The sequence below is a fragment of the Stegodyphus dumicola genome, chromosome 1, assembly GCF_044657685.1.
Source record: "Stegodyphus dumicola isolate Sdum_Otavi_A_Nest chromosome 1, ASM4465768v1".
NCBI lineage: Eukaryota > Metazoa > Arthropoda > Arachnida > Araneae > Eresidae > Stegodyphus > Stegodyphus dumicola.
This window is the reverse complement of record NC_140768.1, coordinates 272,462,576-272,487,533: the sequence shown is the minus strand read 5'-3', so window position 1 is coordinate 272,487,533 and position 24,958 is coordinate 272,462,576. Positions and strand designations below refer to the sequence as shown.

Sequence of the window (24,958 nt, the reverse complement as noted above, 5' to 3'; positions counted from 1 at the left end):
TTTCCATCAAATTTCATCGGCTCTGGTGGTTTTAAACTTTCCATTTTGAAAGCAAAACACTTCTGACACCATATAAAATTATGAGGGTACACTTTTAATTTTTAGAAACTATTTATTTACAATCTTAGAATGTATAATCACAGAGAACTGCAATACCAGCATAGTTCTATTTTTTCAATCTCTATCCAAAGTGTTGCCAATTACAAGTTACTAAATATTAAATGTTACCATTTACAAATTATTAAATATTACACCATCATATGTGCATAGCTTCAGGTGACGTGCTACATCTGCAGCGTTACTCGTGGCGTTTAACGGGAGAGAAATTTTCACCCTCCATGTCAGAACATGTAAATAAAGCGTTAATAATCACGTAAAATAATAACACAGTTGTAGAGGCACAACCACACACCGAGAAATACAATCGCGAAACGATGTAATCCGAGATTATCCAATATGGCGTAGCACGAGTAAGCACATTCGGGAAAATCAAAGTATGTCTGCGCAACTAGTCAGTTGTCTAGCACCAAGGAGGTTAGAATACTGTATGTATAATGCATTCTAACCTCCTTGTCTAGCACTCTCACAGTGTCGGTTAACCGTTCGCTGTCGGACGGGTAGACACAATCGCCTAATTCGTCATTTGGTGAATCCTTATGTTGATCGTATATCGTGACGTAATTCGGCATACGTATTTAATTCATTCATCAAAATTGAACTTCAGCTATTTGCCGTATTAAATTGTAAAGATGGTAGTTTAGAGAGACTATGCAATGTGTGTCTCTTGTTAATTGTACGTCCGCTTTCTTTTGTAAAACAATTTTTAAACCATAATTGCAAAAATGGAATTTCGGTGCACTCCTCAGCGAATTTTGAAACGAATTGCTTGGGAGATATATGAGAATGGAGGTTTATACAAGACAGAAAACATGATACGTGCAGTTGTGTTTTGGGGAATTATATCAGCTTTATGGATAGGAAACTATTTTTCTTTTCTAATATCAGTGATTATTGCTTTTAGTGTGTATTTATGCATTGGAGGCTGGAAATTTATGCACTTACTATACAAAACTCTTAGTCGAGATTTAAGGTAAGTTTGTTTGTTTTCCTATTATTTTCATGCTTTCGTTTTACTATTAATTCATGTTTTCTGTTTGTCTTGACAGCTAACTGTGTGTATTATCACTAGATGTTACTGATAACAATGTTTATAAGTTGTTGAGCCGAGTGCAGTAGCACTTGAGATTTTTAGATTATTCTAGCCGCTGGAAAATAAATTTCAAAGTATTTATGTAATCGTCGAGCTTTTTGGTAAGTTTAGGATTCAGGGTGATGTGTGACTTTTAAAGTGTGGATGAGATAAACCTTCTATATCTATTGTAATAATATACTATTTAAAACAACATTCACTAGACATGCTGATGAGCTATAATGCAGGACGATATGTAACAAGTGGTGCATATTTTAATGCTTTTTAGAGAATGGAAAATTGAATTCCACTGTTTATAACAATGGCTTATTAACAATGACTGCAACAATTAATACATAATTTCTTGTAATTACAAATATATTAGCAGTTGAGTTAATATTGAATTAAAACAACAGTCAGAGCAAAAATGTACATTCAGGCATTTAATTCATATTCAAGATTTTCATATAGGATGCTTTCTTTAATTTCTATGTATTGCATTTAATAAGTAGTTTCTCATTTTATTCAAATTAGCCATGAATATTTATATATAATTTTGCCTGCCCTTTCGCTTTCTTTTTCCTTTTTTTTCCCCCCTCAAAATTTTATTTGTTAAAATAAGTTAAAAGAATGTTGCATTATTTAACTTCATTAGTTTTTATTAATTTTAACAAAATGAACTGAAAACTGAATTGACATCATATGTCTTGTCAGTTTTACATGTCCTAAAATTTTTTTTGTTACATCTTAAACTGTACTTTAAATAGAAAATGCAAATTAATTTAAATAATACATAAAAAGTCGCATTTTTTATGTATTATATATTACTTCATTTAATTTTCAGCATATACATATCAGCAATATTCTGAAAGTGTAGAAACAGTCTTGGTAATTCACATTTTTAGTTTTGCGTAGAGAGGTTTTTTTTATTTTCTTGCTATTCATATTTCAATTTATGACCTAAATTTTCATTACAGTTATTTGATGTATCAGTTAAAAAAAAAAAAATTCTAAGTTATTATATGATGAGTGTCGAGCTTAGAATCATTTCGTCGGAAGAAATGCAACATTTTATACGGAAATATGAAAGGTGTTTGAGAAACTTCTGTTAATTAGTTTTGTAAATGTAAGTTTGAAATTAGAATTCCACAACATTCATGTGGCATCCAGTCTCCTGTTGCTAATTATCAGTTCTAGTGTCTTCTCCTGCCCTGAAAAAAATGGGAAAAAAACCCCTCATGACTTGCAAGACATGGGAAATTAAAATTTTGTTCGCGAGTATCGCATATTTCGCATGTTTACAGGCTATATTATGGCTATTGTAAATCATTCACTAAATTTCAAGGCACTGTATTTTTTAAAGGACATAATTAAGCATGGGTTTAATACCTATTCTTAGCATAGGTTGATCTACGAAACAAAGATGAACTGTGGGTCAGGTTAACAGTGTGTGATGTATGACACCGCAGGACGTGATTTGATACTTTTACTGGTTTGATGCAACAATATGTTCATGAATATATTGCATAAAATAGGGCCATAGCTTGTTATTAATGCCCTGTAAATCTGCAATTCTTTTATCATTGTATATGTTTGAAAATTAAATCTGTGAAATTTTTGATTACCTAACTATGTAAAAAAGTTTGTTTTCAATTATTTGTTCATGTAGTGACATTTTTTCTCTCAGGCAATGTAATAAAAATATGTGGTGCATTGAACATGGAGCTTGTATTTAAAGAAGTAGCAGCATACATGGCTAATTGAATGTTTCTTTATTCTTGACGTACTCAGCTAAATTGGTGCTATGTATGCACCCATTCTTCAGTGATTGTACTTGTAGTTTTCATAAATTTAAATTATAAATTTGAAGTAAGAACAAGTGCTAATGGATAGCACAGAAGCTAAACACAGAAATGTTGACACAAAATGCATAGATTACAGTAATTTAATATAACAAGATGACAGTAGATGGTTTTATTTTATTTCTGTTGATTGATTAAGTGTTGGTTTGCAGAATTTAGCTTTATTATTCGTTTAAATGCATCATGGATGTTATTTATTTATAAGAATCATGTGACGGGGATTAATTTTGAAATGAAACAGTTTATTAACCATATCAGTGCTTCAGGATTAAAGTGACCAGTTTGGTCAGTCATCATAACTGGAATAGCCTTGAAGCTTGATATATGTAATCTTCAGATTTTTAACTTGCAAGAAATTTGATTTTTAGATTGTTTTGATTGCATTGTTGTTTGCGTGATATCAATTCAGTAATTCATTTTACTACCAAAACATCTAGCATTTTAACTTAATCCATTAAAAAAGAAGCAGTAATTTTTTCTGATACATTTTTGATTTTCGCTGTCAAACAAAAAAGAAGCTTGTAATGTAACAGAAGTATAGAATTTGTAGACTGGTCAAAAGCGTAAAATTGTCCACCAGATGAGATTATGAGACCAAGTAGCATAACAAGAAACAAAAAGGAAATGCTTGCCAGCATTTGGATTCATATTTAATGGAATTTATGTTGAGGCAGCATGTAATATGAGAAAAATATGTAATTCTTTTATAGCAGCAATCCCTGAATTATGGTTTTTACAAATGTAAATAAATATTTATCCAAAGATAAATAAATATTACTTCAGGGTAAATACAAATATGTTACCAATTGTTAAATAAATGCTATTTATTAGGTTCCTATATTCTGGTTTTTAATTTTTTAAGGTTGCTATAATGTTTAATACTTGTTAGATTAATAATAAATGTACCCAAATTTTTCCAAAGCATGTGCCGCTTTAATACTAAATACCAATATATTATTTTTAGGATAGATGGGAAATAACCAAATAAAAAAACTAGATACTTAGAATTTTAGGTAAAAGCGCAGAATAGGCTGCATCAACAAAGTTCAGTAGGAGGAGCTGTGTGACGTCCATAAATGGGTGGGACTAAGCTTATGACGTCACATTGTAGTCTCGCATTTACACTACGTGTACTTTCTGTTTTTTCTTAAAAATAACAATAATAAATTGTTTATTATTGTAAATTAATATCAAATTCTTTACTTTTAATTTACATTTATAACATTTAAGCTTAGGCGTTACTTATAATAAGTATAATAAATTGTTTATATTTAAAATTACCATGATACAGTGAGCGAATTCTACCAATTATTAAAACGATAAACAACGTCGCAGTCTCTAATACTTGTAGAGCTTCAATATTTTCAAAGATTTTTATTAAATTATTATTATTATTATTTATTTATACAAATAATATAATTTTTTTTTAATTTAAATTCATATTGTGGAACATTTCAATTTTATCATTTTTACAAATTACCTTCTTGCTACGTAACGACATAATTCCTTACATACCAATAATTAGACAATTTTCATTATTTCTAAAAATTCTAAACTTTACATTAATAAAAAAAGAAGAATATTTTTTATTGCATATGAACATCATTACACAGCTTTCATATCAGTTTCTAAAATTCCTAAATCACGCCATATTCTGTGTAGGCATGCTAGAATTCTACGCATTAATAAATAAAAAATTCTAATTTCTCAGAATGAAAGAAAATAATATAATAAAATAAATACTACAAACTTGGAACACTAAGCAATGCTTTACATACGCACACACACACATATTACCAATGAACTCATATTATCAAGTGCAATTACGATACCAAACACTACGTATTAAAATATGAGGTAAACGTTACTTCAAGAGTTAAAGTTAACAATTTTGCTACTGTTGAGTTGATCGTCTGGCTATCGATATATGTCTTAAGTTGGAAAGCGTTATAAACCTATCAAAGCCAAAAAATTAAAAATACAATTTAAATGGAAAATGACGTCTTAAATATAATTCACAATTAAAACAATAATACAAATTTAAAATACACTAACGATATGTTAAACATTGCACATAAATAAAGTTACATTACTGCGGGGCATCGTACACAACCTCGTTTTCTCTTCTACACAACGATCAGTATTCGCTCGAAAAACATCAAAGAATTCCACAAACTCGGTGTCCATGTGCTCATCCATCTATTTTCACTTAAAGAAAAATCAGAGAATTGCTCAAACTCGGCATTGCGCAACACATTGAGTTTGACCATGTGCACATCGATCTATTTTCACTTCAAAAAACATCCCAGAATTGCACAAACTCGGCATTGCGCACAGCATTGGCTTTGCCCATGTGCACATCGATCTATTTTCACTTAAAAAAAATCCCAGAATTGCACAACCTCGGCATTGCGCACCACATTGGCTTGCCCATGTGCACATCGATCTATTTTGACTTCAAAAACAGGGCCACCAGCGACCGAGCGGTAAAGTCGCGGAACACTGGTAGTTCGGTCCGAGGTTCGAATCCCGCGAACGGGCTGGCTGCATGGGTGTTTTCATGGTTTTCCCCATGTGTAACGTGTATACGAGCCAGTTTCCCTTAGAAAGTCCTCCACGAAGGCATCCCTCCCATTAGGCAGATAGCAGCACTAGTGAGCTTTGCTTTAATTAAATACACCACCACACCACTACTTCAAAGAACATCCCAGAATTGCACAAACTCGGCATCGCGCACAGCATTGGCTTTGCCCATGTGCACATGGATCTATTTTCACTTCAAAAAGCATCCCAGAATTGCACAAACTCGGCATCGTGCACAGCATTGGCTTTGCCCATGTGCACATCGATCTATTTTCACTTAAAAAACATCTCAGAGTTGCACAAACTCGGCATTGCGCACCACTCAAAATCGTCTATACGTCTCAAAACCGTCTCTCTACTAGTTTCATATTTGTTCCACAAATTGGGCACTTATACGATATTGTAATCAAACTTTTCTCCATACACCACTCAATAACACTCTTTTTGCTTCTTCGCTCCAACTGATTAAAAAAATCCAGATTCAGATACTCATCCATTCTGAAGTAAGCACCGATTTTGACACACTCATCAATAATCGAAACAAGCAAGAATTCTTTTCTGTATTTTCAGAAGTTACGGTTGTAATTTTTAACTCATGCATTCAATATTTTCAATCGTTTGGTAATAATCGTTTTCAATCGTTTGATATCTTAATAATACATTTGTCAGAGATAAGTCGTTGCGTTAAATGCTAACACTACCACACACCACACAAAAGTAGATTTATAATTAAAAAAATCTCGCGCAGAAGATTATAAACCTACCATTTCAACTCAGTTAAAACTTCATTTAAGTTTTCTTTAAATACGTAGCTATACCATACTTATAACTTGTTTTTAAGGAGAGGCATAACCAATATTACGTCATAAAAAGGCGTGTCCAAGCATAAGAGAAGTAAATACAGCATCGACTAATGCAGCCTATTCTGCGATTTAGCCGAATTTTATTTGGGGAAAGTGCAGAATCGCCCACTGCTTAGTGTGTTTCTCAAAATCACCAACTTGAAATTAACAAGTCAAAGAATTGCACAGACTCAGTATCCATTTACACATCAACCTGTTTTCACCTAAAAAACAAATCGGAGAATTGCACAAACTTGGCATCGCTCACTTCCTTGACTTTGCCCATGTACACATCGATACATGCTGTATAAATGAGCGATTTTGCACTTTATCCTTTTATTTTACATATTTTCTTATACATGTAATATATATGTAATAATAATTCTGTATGATTGATGATTGTTTGCAACGCATAGATAGAATGATAGGTTTGCGTAGGTACCCGAGATGTATAACGAAGAAAAACTAGCAGCTGTGGATAATGACACTTTATTTATATTTATTTAATCTCAATCACATATCTTCATGGGTATGCCTTACAATTCTGTAAAGCTTAACCGAAAACAAATTCTGCATGTGTAGCAGAAAGGTTAAACAAAAAAAAGAAAAAGAAAAAAGAAAAAAAAAAAGAAAGAAAAAAGAAAAAAGAGAAGGGCTGCCCAATAGCAGCAGTGATATTTACAGTAAAAAAATACTTTATTCTGATTGGATAAGAACCATCTGCATTGCAGCATGATTGCATAAGACACATGAAATGCATTAATTTGGAATGATGCAGTTCAAAAAGTTATAACCCTTTAGGATAAGAAAGGAAGACAGCTAAATTAAAATGGGAAATAAAAAGGACTTTTTGCCAAATTAAAATTAACAATTTTGATTGGCATATTTTATATCTTAAATATTCCTTTCAAAGAGAGAAAGGCTTGGTGATGGAAAAGTCTCTTTAGAAAGCAGCATTAGAGTATTAGCAAAACAAGAGAAACTTAATTTTTTTGGGGAAAAAAAAAAATCGTAAACTTAACTTTTGAACATAACATTTTTGACCAGTGAAGGTAAATTTTAGAGTTGTATTGAAATTTTTGGTCCAATTTTAAAAGTTGAGAAGTTTATTTTTTTATGAAAATATTGCAAAGTCTCTCTTTTCAAGAAATAATTATAAAAGTTCACATTTCTTGAAAATTTTTACTTCTTTTGTAAAAACTGTTATAGTTAATACAAAACCAAAATTTTCTTTTACATATTCATGAAATTCTTGTAAAATTAATCGCAATAAAACAATCCAAATTTTGTTATTGTAAATCAATATAAAATGTGCTTTAGAAATTAATAACAAAGTACAATACAATAAAAATAAGTTTGATAAAGATGATTAAATACAGTGACAAATAGAAACCTCATTTTTTATACAAGGTAACTTGCTTTTTAGCACTATAAATAGATCAAAGTTGTTATATGATATATGGTCATAAAATTCTTCATATAAAATTTCAATTAATGATAAACAGTATACAGTGATCATTATTCATATAAGAAAAAACTTCAATGAAATAATTGAATTGAAATAAAAGCATAAATATACAGAAATTCAAATTAAGATTAATAACTTGCATATTCAAGTAAGATTTTACAAATTTAATGAATAAACTTCTACATTACCTTACAACAATAATAATAACAATAGATAAAAAACCAGACTGAGAGAAAATTAAATTTGAGAGTAATTTGTCACAATTAAATTCAGAATCTTCATAATTATATATTTTCTTCATCTGAGAAAAGAATAAACTAACCTAGTAAGCAAAAAATATTCATTACATTCCGAATTCTCAGTATTTGTTTACGTAACCCTTAATCGCAAGGCTTGTCAGGAAAAAGAAATCAGACAATTGCAAATGCACAATCGCCATAATTACATGATTTCTTTACTTTCAGCAGTTTCAAAAGTGAATCGATGCAAAATGCCAAAATGAAATTAATAGCCCTTTTGAGCAAATTGTCCCTTTGGGCTTAAGTCGATGGAAAAGTAAAATACGTTACAAGAATTAAAAAAAAAAAAAAAAAAAAAAAAAAGGGAAATAAAAAAAAAAATCTGAAAGGTTTCAGCTTTTAAATTACGTCCAAAGGGGCGTTTTTTTTTTAACATTTTATGTGTTATATTTATTTATTAAATATCATGTTTTCACTTAAACCATAAAATGGAGTTCAGCAATATCGCAAAATAGTTTTAAAATGAGCATATCTTTTAGAATTTCCGATACAGAGACTTGCGCGCTGGAGATAAATATGTTTTATCTGTACAACGTTGCCATTGCTCGCTTTGAAATCCTTGTTTGTTAATCAAAAATTCATTAAAGTATTACAAAATATTAAATCGATAATAAAACATATTTCAAATTAGGGCTTCCACATGCCCATATTCATAGGAGGATTACGCCATTAAAAATTCAATGGCTCTATGTACCGTTGTTTTATCACAGTGCGAGAAATATACATACATTTATGCAAATTTTTCTTTATTTAATTTCTTTAAATATAATGCAGGACTAACATTTGGTGGCAACAGTTTGAAGAGTGAAACGGACATTTATAGTGAACCATTGCAAAATGAAAACAATAGTCCTTCAGGGACAAAGCCCCTTTGGACTAATAATACACTTTGTTCTAAAAGTTTATAGATTCGACTCGGCTATATTACATGCTTTAGAAAAATGGAAAGGAGCACAAACACCAAATAAAAATCTGTTTATTTACATCACATGCGACGTTGCATTCCAGTAAATATTCAACTAAAATAGCAATTTGAATTTTAGAAAAAATAAAAATGTAGAAGAATATGTGTCCAAACATAGAAGAACAATTAATGATAAACAGTATACAGTGATCATTATTCTTTTAACTCTTCTTCAAAAGTAACAGGAAAATTAGAATTTTGACATCCCATAATGTATTGGGAAGATTAACTCTAGTGTAGAATATTTATCGCTTACCGACTGTCAAAGTCAAGACTGTCAATCTTGTTAAACACTATGCAGAGTTCAGATGTTATGCTGGAAGTATTCTATTTAATGTTTTACGAGAACTGTAAATTTACTTCTTCTAATTGTTGATGGCAAAATTTACAGTCAGCAGGTACTGGTAATTTAACTTGCGGATGTTTATCAATAACTTGCTGGTCTTCAAGTAATGATGCCTGTTGGAGTTTAATAAAGTTACGAAAAAAGACTGTACTTTATGAGGTATAGAATATGACGGTATTAAAAAAAGAATCAAAACACAAAATTGTCAAATCATTTGGAAGGTCTGGAAATGGCAATAATGCCACCTTAACTTATTCCTGGTAGTTAAACCATTTCACAAAATTAAAGTAATTTTGGTACATCTCTGTTGTATTAGCCTTGAGAAGAAATAGATGATTAAGACACAATAACACGCCGAATAAATACTAATTCAGAAGTCAAACAACAAAAATCAGCGTTATATTTACAAAATTTTCAACGGACTAGTTTCGATGGTTTTACCGAACCACCATCTTCAGCTGCAAAACCGCAAATGAACAAGATAGGAAATAATGTTTAGATAAGATAAGAAAGCCTGGACAAGAATAAGCAAGTGGCGCCATCTGTTGGTAAAACCAGAACTAAAACATAATTTCTTTAAAGGCCGAAGGCAAATTTGAATTGGAATTAGGATCGTTAACTAGAACAGAAAGATTTTTATGAATGTGAAATGCCTCTAGAAAATCCAGTTCTCCAATGGAAGATGTTTTTTGAATAATTTTGGCAGCAGAAAAACTGAAAGTGTGGTTTTCGGACCAACAATGTTGAGCAACAGAAGACTTCCGTGTTTCCTTTTTTCTAACATATGCCTCATGTTCCTTGACGCGAAATTTTAAGGCTCTCTTAGTTTGGCCAATGTAAATTAAACCACACTGGCAAGGAATCCTATAAATACCACAGGAATTCATATCCGGAATGGGGTCCTTGAGTATGGAGCTCGGAATTTTATTGATGGGAGAATAAACAACCCGAAAGTTAAATTTCTGCAAAATATGTGCAACTTTATAGCTAATTGATGGAAAGAAAGGAATGACAACAGAATTTTTATAATCTCCTAAAACAAGATTGTGCCTTTTAGTGTGTTGAGATGAGAATTTTTTAACTGCTTGATTAATAATGTTGGGTGGAAAGCCCCTGTCAATAGCTATTGCTTTTAAATACTTTAGTTCTTCATCAAGGGCTAGTTTGGAGGAGCAAACTTGAAGAGCACGGAAAACATAGGAATAAAATGAAGCTAACTTTTGTTTAGTCGGATGACATGATTTAAAGTGTGGTGGAAGGCAAACCGATGAAGGTTTACGGTAAACTGTAGTACTGAAGTTGGATGTGTTATGTGTGACCAGAATGTCGTGAAACGGAAGAGAATTGCAAGCCTCAAGTTCAAAAGTGAACTGAATAGCAGGATCAATAGAATTCATTGTTGAAAGAACTTTATTTAAATCATCTTTATTACCTTCAAACAGAGTAAAAGTATCGTCTACGTAGCGGAACCATGCCGGGAAGTTTAAAGTTTCAAACAATTTTGATTCATAATAATGCATGTAGATATCAGCCAGGATGGGACTGAGGAAGCTTCCCATGTCTAATCCCTCAGTTTGCTTGTAATATTTATTTTGGAATACAAAATGTGTTTGTTTCAAACAGAGTTGAGTGAGAGAAATTAGCTCACCAATTTCGATGCAAGAGAAATGAAATTCGCGAAGTCTGGTTTCTAGACATCTTAATGCACCCTCCACTGGGACATTGGTGAATAATGATTTTACATCAAAAGAAACCATGAGTAAATTACTAGGAGAAATGTTTTTAACTTTTTTTACAAACTCTATTGAATTTTTTATGGTGTAAATGTTATTGTCTAATAGAGTTGAAAATCTAGAAACTAAATATTTAGCTAATGGATACGAGGCAGTACCTAAATTTGATACAATAGGGCGGAAAGGAATACCACTTTTATGAATTTTGGGAAGAGCATATAATCTGGCACAATTCGCAACAGATGGGATAAGTGAATGTTTTAAGTTGGCTGAAATGATTTGCGAAGATTTGATCGCAGTTTTTATTTTTGACAAATCCGAAGGTGAAGGATCTTTAGGGATCGGATTATATGGTCCTTCGTTTAAGAGTTTAGTGACACCATCGATGTAAGTGTTCCTATCCATGACGACTATCTGGCCACCTTTGTCGGCCTTTGAAATAATAATATCCGGGTTAGAATGAATTTCACGCAATGTAGCTCTTTCTCTCGCAGTTAGATTTGGTTTCAAAGGTTTATTATTGAATTTCACATTATGAGCGATAAGATGCCTATTCATTTCTTTCTGTGAATCTGAAACTTTACTGAATTTGAAAGCTTTTTCGATAGGAGCCAAAATCTTTGGAATCGAGGGTTTACAGGTTTGTGAGAAGTTAAAATTATATTTTAGAATTCTCTCTTGTTCTTCTGAAAGACTAACATTAGAAATATTAACTATTGGCTTGATGTTTACAATGGGAAGATTTTTTGAACTACTTGAACTGGAAGATTGTAAAAGAAGTTTTTCGAATTTAACTGCAAGGGTGTTTTTATGACGGTTAACTGCATTCTCCGTTCTAGACCAAGACTTTTGTTCAAGGCCAGTGAATTTTGGATATGATTTAGCGAGTTCCAGATGAAGCTTATAGAGTTCACGTTCAATTTTGGACAATTGTTGACGTGTATCCCTTATGACGGACCGAAGTAAGGCAAGCTTGCAATTTAACAGAATTCTTGAAACGCGACTCGAAGGTTTTTGATTAGATTTGATTTGAATAAAATTGGGGATCAATTTTCAACATTTACATTTAAGTAAAAAGTCAAGATGATTCAGGAATTTTTGCCGTTTCAGGCGTAATTTAGTGAAACGATTAACGGATGAAGGCATGATAAACAATACAGAAAATCAAACTAAATTAACTAAACAATAATAAAGCACACACAAAACAGCAGAAAAATCCCCCACTGAAATTAATAGAAAACAAAACGTTTGTAAGCAAAATGCATGAAATCAGACAAGCAAAGCACAATATCCAAATATACAAAATATAAACATAACTTGAAAATTGCAAAAAAGTACTTACCGAAACTCATGCAATCACAAAATGGCGGCCACACCACGTGCAAAAAAGAAAGCAAAAAGTAAGCCTTTTTGGGGCTTCTATAATTAAGACACAATAACATAAATTTTGTAAATATAACGCTGATTTTTGTTGTTTGACTTCTGAATTAGTAAGAAATAGATAGTTACTGATCTGCACATGTGCATTATCAGAAATTAGCGAAGCACAACCATAACCTGGAGTTTGACTGCAACCTTTGGAATTTATGTTCAGATTGTATGTTGGCCACAATGAATGTGTTAAATGCGTCATTAGCAGCAGTTGCTGAACTGTTATCAGGAACTGTCTGTTTAAAATGAATTTCTGCATGTTTTTTATTTGAAATTACTTGCCAAATTTTATTAATATAATGAAGTAATAATCACAAATTTAATATTAAATCGCTTATTTATGTGTATATTAAATAAAGGGTGTACTGTAGAAATTGAATGAATTGCTTGTGTATATTTGTAAACATCTGTTCCTTAGATGCACCACCTACCAGCGGCCGAGCGGTAAAGTCGCTGAACACTGGTAGTTTGGTTCGAGGTTCGAATCCCGGGAACGGGCTGGCTGCATGGGCGTTTCCGGGGTTTTTCCCATGTGTAACGTGTATACAAGCCAGTTTCCCTTAGAAAGTCCTCCACGAAGGCATCCCTTCCCTTAGGCAGATAGCCCTCGTGTGCTTTGCCGTAATTAAATACACCTTAGATGCACCACTTCGCTTTTCTCATTTAAGGAAGTATTGCAATTTTTAGTTGGAAAGCAAATTGCTAAGAACAGAACTTTAGAAAATGGCAATGGTATTTCTCAGTGGATTGATAGAAGCGCATAATGAAATTATTTAAACTTGTCTACCCATATGATGTTTTATTGCTATGGGTACCTGTGTGGAGTAATAGTCCAAGATCTGTACTTTTAAAATAAAAAATCTTGTTTAACTGAAATTTTTATTGTTTTTCTGTTACCAAATGGATGCTATTTTTAAGATGGTTTCTTAATTAAGTACATGGTTAAAAATGCCTCTTGTAAGAGAGATTGATGTATGCATGTTAGATACTATGGTATATGCATTCATAACAATTTTTTTTTAACCAGCCAGAATTGGCTACTTCCGTATTTTTCAATCAAGCTTTTCAGTAAATAACTGCCCCCTAAAAATGAAATGTAGCACCATTAATGAATAAACATTCAACTCAGAAGATCTTTCTATTATGTAGTCCTGATTCTTATTAAGGTTTTTGGTACTTTTAGATAGTTGGTGTTTAATGATTAACTTGTAAATAATAAATTTTTTTACTAAATCAAAAAATGTACATAGCTTTATAATAACATTAATGTCAGTGATGAGTAGAGTGGGAAAATGAACTTTTAAAACAGAAGGGAAGAGTTCTTTTTTGACTGGCCCGCAGATTCTTAGCTCGCATGGAGAGGGAGAAATCAGGACTTGACGTCAGCATCGATACTGAAGAAATATGGGCGGAAAGGTAAAATCCCATACCATCTTCCGTTCTAGGGGGGTAAAAAAAAGTTGAAAATCTGTAAAAGAAAAAAATATTAGTATCGCACAAATTGTTTAGAAAGTGAACATGACATCCAGAACGAGTTTGGTAATTTTCTTTCGCAAGAGCATTTTTTTAAAGCCATTTCTGCTGGACAAGCTGATTATCGTGAGGAGACTTTGTAAACATTAGGTAAAACATGAGGTGCAGATTCATAGTCTGGGACCAAATGAGCAGGTTTTACCTTGACGCTAGATACAGTGGTAGCATGTCCTTTTTTTTAGAATTGGTAAAAGTTTTATTACTACGTTGAAGCACTTTGTAAGGACCAGTGTAGTGTGTGTGCAGGGAGTTTTATTGCGTCTACCCGTGAAAAAACATTCTTTTTTTGAGTGATTTGTGGTAGCAGTCGGAGAAGATGCTCTGTATGGTCATTTAATTTTTGTAGGAAGTCATTTTTCACATTTTTGCTTTTGGAAGGTATAAAGAATTATCCTGGAAGTTTGACCATACACAAGTTCAGCTGGAGAGCAGTTAAATTCCTTTTTAAAAGTTGTTCGAAGTTCTAAAAGAACTGGGGGAAATGCAATAGTCCAGTGTACAATGCCTTGTGGGTGGTATGAGAAAAGCGAATACATTTCAAAATTGACTATCACAATCGGTGGTGATCTGGGCAGGTACGCTGAATTTAGAGATCCAGCCTGCTTAAAAAACATTGGTGACGGTCTTTGCCTGTTTACCTTTATCGATTATAGCTGTCAGAGCATGATAGACAATAAAGACATTCCTTGAGATGAAGGAAGAGGTCCAATGAAATTTATTTTGGTATGCGAAAAACTTTCATCTGAAACTATAAAAGTAGTTAAAGGAGAGAGTACATGACGAAACACTTTAGCCTTTTGACATTGTATATAAGTTTTAACGAAGTTCGTGGCATCCTTTTTCATTCCAGGCCAGAAAAATCGGTCTCTGATCAACTTCAGCGTTGCTTTGGGTCCAGGATGAAAAGGTTATGCGGAGCTGAAGAGACAATTTTCCTGCGACTGTCTGGAACAGGAGGACATATTTTCCCATTTGAAATGTTGTAATGTAGTTCCATGAAACTCAAAGGCATTTTTAACTTCTTTAATTGTAGAAATGAATTTTCTTTGTTTAAAAAAGGATTAGAGTACGGTGTGACCACTTTGGTATTGTTAGATGATTATTAAACACCAATTTGTAAATAATCAAAATTTTTAATGAATCAAAATATGTTCATAGCGTTAGAATAACAATCTTAGCGATAAACAGAGTGTGAAAACGAACTTATGAAGAGAAGAATTCTTTTTTAACAGTCCCGCAGAGTCGAGATTTTTAGTTCGCAAACGCTAGAGAGAGAAATCGCGACGTGACGTCAGCATCGATGCTGAAGAAATGTGGGGAGAAAGGTAAAATCAAGAAATTTTTATAAATAAGGATATGAAATGACATATGTTTGCTCGTATTTTGTAAAAGGATTGAAATTTGGAACCTGAATTTTACAGAAGAGTAAGCAGTGGAGTATTTTCAATGTTATAGGATTGGTTGCATGGGTGCAGTCCGCAAAACATAAAAAATGCTTAAGGACAGTGGAATTATGCAACACCACTTAAATTCACATTTAAGGAAATTTATATCGTACTGAGCTCACAAAAAAGGGTGACAGTATTACATTTTAATTGCTTATGTTTTTGGCCGCTGGAATGACTGGTGCAAATTTTAATGAATTATTTGTTAGAACATCCTCGAAGCTTGAACTTGTATTTGATTTTTTTTCATTAAATGCACCAGAAATTTGAATCCGTTGATTATCTAACGATGTGACTAGTTTCTTCAAGTTTGCCCTGGAATGCTTAGCGCAAGTTGGCAGCATCTTTGCCAACTTTCATGGTTGATGGAAAAGTATATAAGTACTCACGATTTTCTTTTTGTCTGAAATGATAATGTCCGAAGTGTTAGGAGCAAAAGGTTTATTATCTAAATTTTCATGTATGACAGAAAATCATATTAAATTTCTTCAAAACGTCTTCCGAATTCTTGATGCCAAAAGCACTCGTGCAATCAGTCTTGCTTGGGATTGAATTAGAATTGAACACCCAGCATTCAGCGGTCTTAAATACTTGGCCTTCATAATTGTTGCAACTCTCAAGGCTACAACGTGCAGGTTACAAATTAAATAATCACAGCAGGGATTATTAATATAAAGATTTTAATATGGATATCACACAAGCTGAAAACGTTGCATTACTCTAACTAGTGCATACATATAACTGAGTGAAAAGGGGATTTTCCCTCTTAGTTCGCAGTTAAAGAAAGTAATAATAATAATACTAAAATAGTTCAATCAAATGCGGCGCTTCTTCTGTCGACTTCGCCCAGCCGTTACGCAATCGTCTGTCTGCAGCAGCCGTCTCCAACATTCTTCCCCTCTTTGAGTCGACTTCAGGTTGGCTCAAAGACATACAGTACCTGGTCGAAGAGTACCAATTTCTGAAGTACCTTGATCACACGTCCAAATCTTGACACTTTAGCACCTTGCAGGATGTTACTGAAGGATGTCATTTGAAGAGTCAATAGAATTTGAATGCTCATCACTAGAAATAGAAGAAATAGGATTAGTAAAAGAGTTATCGTGCATGGGATCAGTTAACTGAACTTCCAATGGAAAGACTCGCTGAATAGGACGAAGCAGCGTACCAGCTTGAGTCTTTAGTTCTACAGTTCTCACCTTGCCATCTTTCCCAGGAATTAGTCGAATGACCTTGTAAGGATCTTAAGTTTTACTAACGTTTATTTTATTTTAAATTTTTACTATCACTTCTTATTTTCTACTTCCGGCCAGAATTATAAGCGTGAAGGATTTTATGCAAAGTTTGTCTGGCGAACGCCAAGTACTTAAGTTGTGGCTTTTTGCCAAGCAAGAGAGAGAGGAAGCAGTAAGCCAACGCAGGCCGCTTACCTTAGAAGTTACGCAGTTGCTGTTTGCCTTCCAGGCCAGAGGTTTTAATCCTCTTGATAAATTAAAACGTATTGTAGTGTTCACAGTCTCTGTGCTACATATGCTTCCTGTTATTATAAGGCCAACCTTCCACGTGTATTATTCTAAAGTTAAATTAGAGTTTAGTTTTATTTTTATACTTTTACGTTAGACCCCGAGTGGCGGGTCATTGTATTCCGAAGTACGGAAGTTATTGTATATAGAGAAAAATAAAGGGTTTTGTATACCCTTCGTCTGTATCCTGTCTACTTACCACAATTAGTGAACATAGCTTTAGTAAGCTCTCTGTTCCGAGTCAGGTCCTTGTATGTTCCCGAAGAAGGTTAGAAGGAACATTGACCCTGATAACCTTAGCTAAACGCCAATGCATCCGTTTTTTAATATCATCTTCTATTAGGAAAATTTTCTCCAACAGTAGCTCTGACGATGTATCCTTTTTATTTTGGACCAGAAGGCCTAAATATTCTTTCGTAAATCTATGCCTTAAATCATTAAGCAGTTTTGGGCGATGTCTAGCCCGTTTTCGAAAATTCGAATCGCAAAAATCAACATCGGGAACACATAAGCTACGATTCTCGATGAGAAACATGGCTGGGGAAAGTGGGATTAAATCATCCGGATTTTCGGACAGATAGGCAAGAGGTCTAGAGTTAATTATTGACTCGCAGTCGCACAATACTGTGTACAACTCCTCGGTTGTAAGAACCGCGTTACCGAGTGTCCTTCTCAACAGTTCCTTTACTACACGAACTAACCTCTCCCACCAGCCTCTTGAAAGCATATCTGCTGGGTTTAAATCACCTACCTGGCACATGGCGCCAACACTGAGAAGGAATCAGACTGTTTACTTCTTTTACTCTGTTCGCTTTTACTCTGGTGATTGGTCAGTCTCAGGTAAACAGGACTCAACAAGTGGTTTCAAAAATTCTGCAAATTTTTCCTACTTCTACCGAGGCTTTCGAGTGCCATAACCTTGCTCTCAAGTAAATCATACAGTTCAGCTAAATCTCCTTTGATCCTACCAGCAGCATTTTTCATTACTATGGAAAGTAGATCCCGTACATAAATCTGAACCAAAAGTTCATCTCTGCCGAAGCGTTCTTTAAGTTGTGCAATCACCTTTGAATAGTTTTCTTTAGTTGGCGGAAAACTTGTTACCAGTCTTGACGCTTTAGAATCTGCTACCACACATTGTAACAGATATTGAAATTTGTCTTCATCCACAATAGAATCATCTTTGTGAATTTTTTCAAACTGGGACCAAAAGGCAAAAATGTCTTTCGGTTCTCCACTAAATTTCCTCAATTCAAGTTTCGGAAGCTTGAATTTCCTCTTTTGCTCGGTTGTTGTTCCTTCCGTAACCGAATTTCCTTTCTTTGCATTTTCTAACAGCGAACAAATCAAGAACTTGTCTCGGTATTCTTCTGCTTTCAAAAAATCTTTGGAATATTCGTCTTGAAGGCATCATCACTTAGCAACAAATTCGAAACTTCTTGAGTTGTTTCCAAGCGTGTGAATCTGTTTAAACAACTTACTGACTTCGTCACTTATTAAACTTTTGTTTTCGATCTTCTGAGCTATATCGTTGCAGCATACCGTAAACACTGTTCTCAGAAACTTTCGTTTTGCTTTCAAGACTTTAATATCCATATTTCATCCAAAAATATAAAGTAGCGGACGCCAGATTTACTATGTTGCAACTCTCAGGGCTACAACGTGCAGGTTACAAATTAAATAATCACAGCAGGGATTATTAATATAAAGCTTTTAATATGGATATCTCACACAAGCTGAAAACGTTGCATTACTCTAACTAGTGCATATGTTACCGTGAAAGACCGAAATTGGAGAATGTCGACTTTCACCGGAGAATATCAACATTCACCAAATACGTCGGTGAAAGACCGAATATTTCACTACATTCTTGTATATTCGGACGCTTACCGGTGTATGTCGACAATCACAGATATGCTCTGGTGAAAGTCGAAAAGAGAGGTCATAAAGTGCGATAATAGTTTAAGTTGTTGCAATAAATAAAATTTGAATCACATAATTTAGTAAGTTTTTTTATTACTGTGTTATTTTATTTTCTCATTTAGAACGTACTGTATAATTAAGTAAGTTTTTAACTTCTATTATTTTCCTTTCTCATTTTGAATGTATTGTGTGTTTTAGGTTCTCATGTTCTTAAGTTCTTATTTCAAGTCTCAAGTGCGTTTATTCGCGACTGAATTACGGAGAAGAAAATATAATATTGTTATATGTTCAACATTCACCATTAGTACATGGTGAATATCGACATTGACTCGTGTAAGTCAGAAATAAGAGTATTTGGAAATTATTTCGGACATACACCAAGATACTATGTGAATGTTGATATTCTTCAGATTTCGGTGTTTCACCGTAACACATACATATAACTGAGTGAAAAGGGAATTTCCTCGCTTAGTTCGCAGTTAAAGAAAAAAATAAAAATAATAAAAAATAGTCCAATCAAATGCGGCTCTCCTCTTGTCGACTTCGCCCAGCCGTTAGGTAATCGTCTGTCTGCAGCAGCCGTCTCCAACAATAATGGTGCTCTGTTATGAAGTTGTCAGTACCTTTATGCTAGCCAATTATTTTCAACCAAGGCAGAAATTTACACAAATATGTTTGCATCATTCTGATGATCAGTTTTAAGTTGAAGAATAGAAGCTTCATAAAGGTATGAATTCCTTTATGCCTGGGTACCGGTATGCAAGTAGGTATTAGTTTGCTAGTCTGATTAATGAAGCAAATGAAACATGTATTAGAGTATCCATTTCGAAAATATTACGCAATGTTCGTGATATGTTCTTTTAGAAAATGTTACAGAAGGCAGCGAGTTGAAAACTGAAAGGTGCAATTCGGAAAGAAATCCTCTCCCCTCTAAATATCGACTTCATCATGAAAATGGTGTTTCCCGAGTTGAGTATAACTGAGTGATAACAAAGATGGGATGATCAGTTGCGCAAAGGAAAATGCACGCTAATATTTCTGCAAAGCTTTTCTTACAGAATGTATTTCAGATCATTATCTGAATCGAGCTTTTATTAATGACTTGTCGCTACGCGGTCAGCCTTCGTCTGGCTTTTAAATGTTCCGGGAAGATGCCTACACCAAACATTAAATTTAAAAATTGCTCATAATTTTACTCTGCAAAACAACTTTATACATATATAAGTATTACATATAAAAATATTACAATGAAATAAGCAATATCCCTTAATACAAATATTAATTATCCTAATAAATTAACCAATTCCCCGTGGCCTTCTCTCGACAAACGTCCAGTATCCAAGAGAAACATTAAATTTAAAAACCGCATAGAACTATCCCCTTCATATTTCTGAGTGGCAACAATGTTGATATAATGGGAATTATTGATATGATGCGATTTCATCAAAAACATAAAATAAAAGAAAAAAAATCTCATTCAAATTTTGGAAAAATCGTTTTGAGGTGCACTGGCTGTTGTTTAGATGCACCTATTTACCAAATTTCGTAGCCCTGGGTCTATTAGCTTACGCGCAGCACGAACGAAAGACACACACAGAGACTTCCTTTTATTATGTGTAGAAATGGACATTGTCTGATATGCTATGGAAGATTTAGTATGAAATATTGCACATGTCTATGTTGTAGACAGGATGCCCATGTTACATAATTCTGGAATCGTTCGTACACGCTTTTCAAAGTGTATGGAAGGACTATCAAATAATGATTCTTTGAAGATTTATATTGGGAACTTAACATAAATGTCAAGAATGTAAGATGTAATTAAATGTCATCAGTGTCACATATTAGTAGAGAATTCTGCTGTTTGTACATAATGAATATATACGTATATTTTTTTTCCTCTTATGTGATTTTATAAGTTAAACCACTTTCATAAGTTAGTTATAAGCCTGTTTAATGTCTATCCATCTGGATTTCCTATTTGAAGGCACCGCCACAAAGTTTGACTAAAATCCTATATTAATTCCTGGTTCCTTAAAGGCAGGGTGAGTTATACGCAATTGTAAATTATAGCTAAAAGTTTGAAATAAAAGCAACTGTCCATTTGAGCTTCTTACAGTACGGTATTTTGTAAAATGATTGTTTAAAGCGTAGTCTGCTAATGCCTGGAATACTATGGTTATAAAAAAAAATCAAACATCTTATTTCAAAACTGAAAGATCAGTTTCTTCAAATAATTAAGTAGTAAAATTGCAAACGAATTTCAGAGTGCGTTACGTGACGTTTATTATATTCAGTTATCGGCTTTCATGAAGAACGTGTCATACGTATAAAAAGACCGAAGGAGAAAAAGTCCAAAAATATCGACAGAAGAAGGAAATGAGATATTTGTATTAAGCTAGAGAAGATGATTGTCGAACAACGAGCGAAAAAAATATTTCAAGCTATTTTGATGTTTCCAGCTTTAGTACACTGTATTTTAAGAAAAGCTTTATGGAAAGAAAGTTTGTGCTCGATGGGTTTCTAACGCGACGCTATTGAAACGAAGTTTTGATTATAAAGATAAAAGAATCAAATTCTATATCGAATAATCTGACAAAACATGGTTTAGTGACTTTAGAGCAAAGTTTAAATTATGGTCAGTCCAGTGACAAAATTCATGCTCTACACAATTTCAAATGCAGACGAGACAAAACATTGTGACCATCCCCATATGCACGCGTCTGGATGACGTGAAGGGCACATAGGTAGGAATATTATTTAACTGCTGCTGTAGAAGGTAAGGAATCATTCTTTCACTTTTGCGAGTGATGGGAAAGGCTGCTGATCTAACCGAATTTAAGAGGGTGCAGATTGTAATGGCCCAAAGACTCGGAACGAGCATCTTCGAAACTGCACGATTAGTAGGTTATTCACGATCTGCCGTTATTAGTATTTATGCAAAGTGAATAAATGACAGTGAAACAAGCACTAACTGTTGGACGTCCACGCGTCATCAAAGAAAAAAGGTTTCGGAGACTGTTCCGCTTAGTACAACAAAATCGGCCCCGTACAATGAAGAATCAAAGTTCAACTGACACTGTTGAATCAGGAAACCGTCGTTTCATTTCATATAAAAGGACACTGTTGGATATGGGATTGCGCAGCAGACTTCCCATTTGTATGCCACTGGTGACCAAGCGTCATTGTCAACTAAGCCTACAGTGAGGCCGTGAACATCAAGACTATACCATGGATGAGTGGAAAAAAGTTGCTTGGTCGGATGAATCACGATTTCTCATTTATCACATCGATGATTCTGTCAGGTTACGCCGCCTTCCAGGCGAATAGTTGCACCCCTCTCTGTACAGCAGGTGGTGCACAGACTGGGTGGCGATATTATGCTTTGGGGGACGTTATCTTGGGCGGCTGTAGGACCCTTAGTTGTGGTAGAACAGATCATGAAAGGTGTGGACTACCTGAACATAACTGCGGATCATTTGCACCCTTACAATGGCGTCTGTCTTCCCAACTGGAAGAGGAAGCTTCCATTAGGACAACGCCCCATTTCACAAGACTCTGATTGTATCGGAGTGGTTCGATAAGCACAAGGGTGAAGTCCAGTTAATGTTCTGACCACTTAACTCCCCAGATATTAACCCGATAGAGAACATTTAGGATGTCATGGAGCGGCAGCTCAGAGCTCAAACACCATTATGTCGGAATATCACGACTTTGCGCGACCGCTGCTTAGACTTGTGGTACAACCTGCCTCCAGTCATGTACCAAGAACTTGTGGCATCCATGCCAAAGCGAGTTACAACTGTTTTGCAGGTCAGAGGTCGCGTAACGCATTATCGAGTAGGTGATCGTTATGTTCCGGCTCTTCGGTGTAGATGAAATAAATGATCTCTGCTTGGAATTAGTAAGCAGTAACTATGAAAGGTAGAGAATTAGCTGGAAAAAGTATAATTACTGCAAATTATTGCGAGTGCTTGCGAAAATTTTGTAGAAAAAGGCACAAAAATCGCCTAACTTTCTTAGAGGTATACATTAAAATGTTGTAACCGGATATAAATGAAATGCTTTACCTCATCCATCATATAGTCTACGCATGAGTTCACCAAAACCTCTCTGTGTTTCTAATTTGAAAGAACCCATGTGTGGGATGCGTGTTTCCTCCCTGAAAGAGATTTTGTGAGGTTTTCAGTGGCTGCTCACGTCATTCGAAGACTGAAGTAAAGCATTACCTAGGAGAAGTAAAATCTTGGCGGTTACTGAGAAGTAGGAGGACTGAAATAACTGGAAAAAAAAATAATAAATATAATAAAATATGAGAGAAAAATGCTTTAATATTTAAATGATTTTCCCATTTGTTTTTTTATGCTGTCCCAATGGTCATTGTCCGCTTAAAAAGAACGTGGTCGTTTTAGTATAATTCGCTGAAACGGAATTATTATTTATTACTTCGATTAATGCACGCTGGACGGTTTGAAATTTTGAGTAGAGCACAACTAACTTATTACATACGTTGTGAATAATAAAAATTGCTTGTAATTGCACGATTACTGCATTTTAAGTGCAAAGGCTCGCGAGCCGCAGTTGGGCCGTGCCTTTCGTTTGCAGTGTTTTTAAGATATCACCAGATTTATTTTCATATATTGCCGTGGAGGCAATGGATTAGAAAGATATGTTGCAAGTACAAATTTTTAAATAAAAAAAAGAGTTCACCGAAAGAAGCCACCAATAAATGCTTACGCATTAAATGTTTGCTAAAATAAAACAAAGTTTGATGTATGATAGGATTTTGGAAAGGAAGTGTTTTCAAATTCAAATTAAAACATCAAGAGTCTGAAATTAATTTCCACATAACATACACACGCATAAACAGAGTATAAATTTTTTAAACTGACCCTCAATGCGGCAATTAAGGCTCATACAAGGTGTGACACAAAAGAAACGAGACTTCCAATAAATCATTGTAATTACAAAATCAGTTCTCCGTGATATTATCACCTTCAAAGCAGTTCCCTTCAGCATTCACACACTTCTGCATTCGGTGCTGCCGTTGCTGGAAACGGTTCTGAAACGAGGTTTTTGGAAGGCCCTTCGGGAAATTCTCCGTTTTTGCCTGAACCTCTTCAGCTGAGGTAAAATGGGTTCCCTTTAAGTAAGATTTAACTTTAGGAAATAAAAAAATGTCGCATGAAGCCAAATCAGGTGAATAAGGAGGATGTCCCATCACAGTAACGGTTTTTGCCGATCGAAAACAGCTTGCCAGATAGGGCCGTGTGAACGGGTGCATTGTCCTGGTGCAAGAGCCATCCGTCACTCCAGAACTGTGGCCTTTTTTACCTAATTTTTTTTCACGAGTCTTTTTAGTACTTCAATGTAGTAGTATTGATTACCAGTTTGACCACTGGGAATCCATTCGGTCACGATGAACGTGTTGGGCGTCCAAGGGGTCGACCAGCACGTTCACATCTTCCACACTGCCCCTTCCCCTTGAAAATAGAAACTTAATGTTGAATCGCTGTTCGGTTTTTACATTGGACATTTTCCCGACAGAATGCAGTTGCTCGTGTTCACTCAATGACTCAGTACTCCCCACTGGCGTGGTCGGTTAAATCGAAATTGGCCGCATGGATAGAGGAGATGTGTGGCATGACGTCACCAAAACAGTTGTTGCCAACTCCACAAAGTTTTCGAGCTGCACACTTTGTCTCTCTCTCTCTCTCTCTCTTTTTTTTTTTTTTTTTTTGTCAAACCTCGTGTAGATCCTTTCGCTGTTACTAATCAGTGTTTTTGCTTCAAATGTTTTTTCTAATCTTCATTTAA

General features: G+C 34.3%; 1 protein-coding gene across 1 annotated transcript in view; it reads left to right on the top strand.

The window, feature by feature from the left end:
• Window positions 1–591: 591 nt before the first annotated feature.
• Fatp1 (Fatty acid transport protein 1) overlaps window positions 592–24,958 on the top strand; it is a 210,023-nt gene continuing 185,656 nt past the window's right edge. Inside the window, exon 1 of the mRNA XM_085806918.1 lies at window positions 592–1,090. Coding sequence (XP_085663044.1) covers window positions 843–1,090 — 248 coding nt within the window. The 5' untranslated portion in view covers window positions 592–842. The remainder of the gene's footprint in view (window positions 1,091–24,958) is intronic.